General features: G+C 36.5%; 1 protein-coding gene across 1 annotated transcript in view; it reads right to left on the bottom strand.

Moving 5' to 3' along the window:
- Positions 1–2,085: 2,085 nt before the first annotated feature.
- The window catches only part of GRB14 (growth factor receptor bound protein 14), a 44,566-nt gene continuing 40,651 nt past the window's right edge, over positions 2,086–6,000 (bottom strand). Inside the window, exons 12-13 of the mRNA XM_088519496.1 lie at positions 4,882–4,975; positions 2,086–2,266 (exon numbers count right to left, since the gene is read on the bottom strand). Coding sequence (XP_088375622.1) covers positions 2,120–2,266; positions 4,882–4,975 — 241 coding nt within the window. The 3' untranslated portion in view covers positions 2,086–2,119. The remainder of the gene's footprint in view (positions 2,267–4,881; positions 4,976–6,000) is intronic.

Raw genomic sequence — 6,000 nt, 5'->3', positions numbered from 1 at the left:
GTAGAGTTGTAAAAAAAGAAAGAAAAAGTAGTCTCAGCAAGATTTCAAATATCATTTTTAATTAGACACCTGATAAAATGCAAGAGGAAACATTTTACAAAGAAAGGATGCCTGAATGCTTGTCAGTTAAACACTGTTACAGATGCTTATAAGACACTGGCTTTGGTTGTCTTGTTTTCCAATTTCACTTGTGAAAAACAATCCAAAGAGCAGGAAAAACCTGTGGACTGTCTCTCCACTATATGACATAATCCACGTATTCTCATGCTTTTTCCAGTAGTTGAGAAGGTGCTCACTTATTGAGCAGTTAACTTTTCTATCAAATGTGCTGGTAAAATAAACAAACAAACCAACCAACCAACCCAAGCATGCAAATAAAAATGAGGGCAAAATTCTAACATACCCAAGCACAAATGTACTGCAATGGACAATTCATTTGATGTGTCAGTTGACAATTAAAACAACATGAATGCAAAGAAAGTTTCTCTTTATTCTATACCAATCTCTGAAATAATACTGAGCCTCAATTAATCAAGTAGTTAAAGTAGATTTAACTAAAACCTAGATTAATTTTTTTTCTGATTACAATTCAAAATTATTTTCGAGGATTAAGAGTTAAATTTATTAGACTGTGAAGAGTTTTTTTTACAATGTAATGAGCTCAGGCACCACATATGTTGCATCTTTGGTACATGTTATGAAGAGCTGCTTTTTTAATGAGCTTTAAAAACTGCATTTGCATACCAGAGGAAAAGGTCAGTGATGTGTGGAGGAAGTTAGTAAATTAAGTATCACAGTATTCTGTTATTATGGTTGCCTTCCCCGCAAGGCTGGAGTTAGCATCACTGCACAGTTGTCCCGCAGTGACTGGCTGCAGGTGCCTGGCAGGGCTCCTCTGCAAGGAGCAAGGTGGGCTGGCTCCAAGCATGACCTTGTGCTGCAGCCTTCACCCGGAGCGCGGCTGCCCAGGGACACGTCCTGAGCCCTTGTAGCAGGATGCAACCTACCGGCTAGCAAGGCATTAGCCCAGGGACTCCTCTTTCCACGGGAGCCCCGCTCCACGTGACTCTGTTCAAAGACACAGCAGTACCACCGCTCTTTCAAAACACAGATACCAAAACTATTTCTACTGCTATGGTCCAAAATTCCAATTTGCTCTACCATAAAAGGTCTCTCTAGCTGGAATGTTAGCTATTCAGTAATCTTTGAAGACTTGTTGACTGGTAGCTATGTTTTAGTTTGTTATTCTGTGATAAATTAGGCCAAGCACTGACTGCAGATATACTCAAAAAGGCTTTAAGCAAACAGTAAAGTTCACTGCATTCACCTCTGTTTGTTTATTTTAAGGGACACAGAAGTTGACTTTCTCCCCAGCTCTGAAACAATACACAGTATTTAACAGACCTGTGTGTGCGTGTGTTTGAGGGAGAGAATGGTGTGTATCTAGGTGTACATTAAACCATGTTATGCATGCTTGTACATATCATAGTCAAGCAACAACACTCTAGGTCTGTATAAAGGTATAGATCTAGTCATTAGATGAGAAATGTTTTAAAATATTATAGTAATAATAGCACAACTCAATACAGCTAATCAGCTATAAGCAGTTTCAATTAATTTTTATATGTGATAATCCTCGAAGTAACATTCAAAAATATAGTGCAAAATACTTTATCATTTTATTTACAAATAAAATGCACAGTTTAGCTTCTAATTCTCACCAAAGCAAAAGTTGTTCTTCCATCCAATGAATAGAAATTATGAGAAACATTTGAAAAGGCAACTAATTAATTTTAAAGCTAAGAACAAAAAACTTCGATTTTATTTTTGTAGATGAAATTATACAATATTATTAAAAAAAAATCTCAGTTGAAAAAAAAAAGAGTCCAAGACAACAGTAAATAATTGCATATCAATAATGTTTCTTAAAAAGTTATTTTTGCAGTGACAATCACAAAGCACAGTATTTCATCTATGGAGCATATCATTTTTTTTGTAGATGAAATTTAAAACCTTTTGAATGCAATGCTTTTTCCCTTTTTACTACAGAAATTGCCTTGAGGGGGAAAAAGCATTATAGTATCTTCTCTTCCCTCTGCCAAAACAATAGATGCTTTGGTTAAACAGCAATTCGTGCACAGTAGTGTTTTAACTTGCAAGGCAGGACTCCTTTATTAAGTTGGTAAAACTCCACTAGCTGGATGAGATCAGTAAATCTGGTATGACCATCATCAAGGGTATAGAATAGCTTCCCATCATCTTCCAACTGCAAAAATGGAAAAACAAGATAGAGTAAAATTATCTTTTGCTATGGTATTTCTTCCTGATTGAAAGATTTGTTCGAGAAATCTTCTGGTAGACCAAAACATTCATAATCACTAGGGAGAGAAGGAGAAATACAGTGACCATTGGCAGCAAGATCAGAAATAACCAATACATCATTTTTACTTTCCATCTACGTTAGGTATATGCCTAGAAGAAAGCTATGTAATTATTCAAATATTAGCATTCTTTCTGGGCTAATAATATTGTTGTATGTCTTTGATCTAGAATCAAAGCTGGAGCTACACAAACTTGGAGATTTTACAGAGTAACAGTGAACTGTCAATTTTCAGCCTACTCATGGATTTACTTCTCAACCCTTGTTCCATTCAATGTCCATTCAATGGTTCCATTCAATGATTTGTTTTAACCTGCAAAAGAGCCCTTTAGAATGCCACTTATTTACTTTGAGTAGAATGGTTTATCTTCTCTTCCTGATGGCTGAAAAAAGATGAGAGTTTAGAAGAATTGTAGGAATTGAAGTTCAAGAAGGTAACTTTGATCTCCAACTAATAAGCTTCCAACTTACTGCACTAACAGAAAATGTCTTCTTTCTTAGAAAATGCTAACTTCATTGAGAGATTTGATAAGAATGAACTGGGAGCACTCTCTTTCTCCAAAAATATTTTTTGAACTTGAAAACTCTTGTTCTAGCACAAACAGAGCATACAGCAAGTCAGGGCTTAGGCACTGCATGAGGGGGACTGACGGGGACTGAAAACAGACGGACTTCAGGGAGTTAAAATATACGTGTGTTTGGGATATTTCCACATTTACATCCTCTCTCTTTGGATGAAGTTACTTTCATTATAGATTCCTGCCCACCTCTACTCCCATGGTAACTAGCAGGAGATAAATTGCTTTACTTTAGATAACTTCCCCTGCAAAAGTCACTCAAAGACTCTTCTGCCACCAAAGAACCTTACAGAAGAGAGAAAGGTTTTAGCATGCATGTATCCAATTAATTCCTAAAGGGTGCTGTTTGCATTTTCCCAATTTGTGTGGAAACTGTTTGCAGAAGAGCATTTGAGTGCATTGGATTTTTTTTTTTTTTTTTTTTTAATGGAAGAGGAGAATCATCCAGGTCAGAGGAAATTGAATATAATTGGAGCTTCCTGCCCAATTCCTCTAAGAGGAGAGAGGGTCCATTTTCTGATAGGGAAATAAAAAGCTCTTTCAAACCTGAGACTTAAACAACTTTGAGATCCCAAAAAAGTAGAATCATACAGTATTTGTACAGAGTTCAAAAGCTTTTCTAAACCACAAAACTTCTATTCCAAAGCAAATACTAGAAGTAACTGGAGACAAGAGACACATGGAGGATCTTACACTCAGGATCTCATCGCAGCATACACTGATGTTGACATATGATCCAGGGAATAGCTGTTATCTTTGCATTAGAGGATCCTGCATCATTTGCACTTATGACAGTGAAAATCCTGGGCAATTCTGTTTTGCTGACATCAGTCTCACTCCTTTCCTCTTTCCAAATAACTTTCAGTTTTATTCTACAGGAAAATTTTTAGGAAAGTTTTCTAGGGTATCAGCTAGAAGCAGTGGGTACAGCACACAGAACAGAGCTGAACAATCACAGGCTGCCACCAAAGGAAGGAAGGAGAAAATTCCACAGTGCTCATCTCTACCAAGAAACAGTCTGGCAGGTTGTCCTAGAAACTTCATAGCAAGAACACAGAGACTATAGTACTATATGGCCCAGAATGAAGGTTCTCTTATGACAAGAATAAAGAGGTACAGGTCTTTCTCAGCAATGTAAAGCAGCTGTGGTTAAAACACATACTGCTTAAGTGTTTCTCATTTCAACAGAAACAATCAGGAAAGAAAATGGTATAAACCACCTTTGGAGGAAGTGGAAAGGATGGACAAAGCTGGCAGTTTTGGCAGAAGAATCAGGTATTATCAATAAAAAAAAAAAGGAAATGCAACTTCAGCTTAGGAAATTTAAGATTATCTGTAAATAACTGGGCTAAATAAGCGTATCAGCTTTAGCAAAGCTGCTCCCCTAGAACAAATTTCCATATGGATATAGCAAAAACAAGAAAAACCCCACAGATCAAGAAAGGTCAGCAAAAAGTGTTTCACCCCAAATGCTGAGAGAAACTATCCTGACAGGTGAGTCAAAGAGAGACAAACACACGCTCTGGTTGTGGGCACTCCACCTAAACTAAAAGGTAAAGAAATTTTGCACATATTGAAAAAAATGAAAAAAGGCAGCATGACCTTTATTTTAATAAGATTTTCATGCCAGCAGGGTTGCCTGTGTTCCAGTTAAGATAGATTTGTCCTATTTCAAGAAACTTTTTAGGTAAACCAAGACATATGTTTCGCAACACCAGTCAAGTTTCATAACATCACAAAACACAGCTCAGAAATGTTCACTTCTATTTGCAAGTACCTATAATTCTTAGTAATAGAGATATTATGTCTACAATACTTCATATAATAGTAAAACGCAAACAATCCATTAATATTCTACCATAATTCTTTGATTATATGTTTTTACAACTGTATATATATATAAAAATGGAAACTTTTACTTACTGGTACAATTTGAAAGTGCTTTATTTTTAATCCATGACTCAATGACAATACAAATGTTTTGGGGTTACTTTGACTGTCACGTACCAAGAATACCCTAAAAGAAATTGAAAATTTTCATGGTAAAATCACTCTGGAAAGACTTTTTTTTTCCAGTTAAAACAGTTATGAATTCACTACGGTAAGTATTAATGAAAACACAAAATAATGTTAATTACAAAAATCAGGCTCATAATTATTGTTTCTTTGAAAATGTTTCGCTTAAAACACTTTTGAATATTTTATTTCATCTTCTTGTCCATTATGTGAAAAATGTGCATTCTCTGAATGAATGACCCCAAGGGTGTTAGGTTTTACACTGAACAGAATTACAATGCATTGCTTCAGATAAATGAAAAACACCCTCAAAGTTTGTGTTTTGACCAAAGGTGTTGCTTGGACACTGACAGATAACTAACTAACAATTTTCATGGGACAATTTGCAAGGCAGTTCAACAGAAAGTCTACAAAAATGGGAACACGCTATATTATTCCAGAAAGGTTTTCATATCTGGCCAATATTTATAAATGCACACTCTCATCTACATGTCAGCCAAATTCTCAAGAGGCTTAGCCACTGGCTGCTCATTCTCTAGTAGCATTATCCAAAACCAAACACTCTCACCCACAGTGTCACTGCAACTAGTCCACTGATAATTCATTCCAGCCAGATTACTGATAGACAGGATTTTGCCAAAATCCTGGAAATGTTATCTGGCATGGGCAATGGATAAATACCAATAGGAAATGGCTTTAACTGAGTCAGAGTTTGGAATATGGCCAGAGGGGAACAGCGTGCAGGACAGAGGGAAGTGCCTGGTGTAGAGCTTTACAGTGAAGTCTGAGCTGCTTTGACTGTACACGCGTGGAATAGAGAGAGCTACCAGACGTCCAAGAAGGGAAACATAAGGACAGTAATTGGCATTATCCTCTCTGAGGATATATATATATATACATATATATATATATAAAGGACAAGATGGATTTACACTTAGCAACCAAGCAAGAACCATCCCCCTACTTTTCCCCAACAGCACATCAGGAAGAGGTGCAGGCACTGCTGCTGCATGACGAAAAAGGATT

Source organism: Tinamus guttatus, unplaced genomic scaffold (genome assembly GCF_059628265.1).
Source record: "Tinamus guttatus ecotype Peru unplaced genomic scaffold, ASM5962826v1 Tinamus_guttatus_pri_ptg000060l, whole genome shotgun sequence".
In the NCBI taxonomy this organism is placed as follows: Eukaryota; Metazoa; Chordata; class Aves; order Tinamiformes; family Tinamidae; genus Tinamus; species Tinamus guttatus.
The sequence above is the reverse complement of the archived record's forward strand: the minus strand, read 5'-3'. Positions and strand labels throughout refer to the sequence as shown.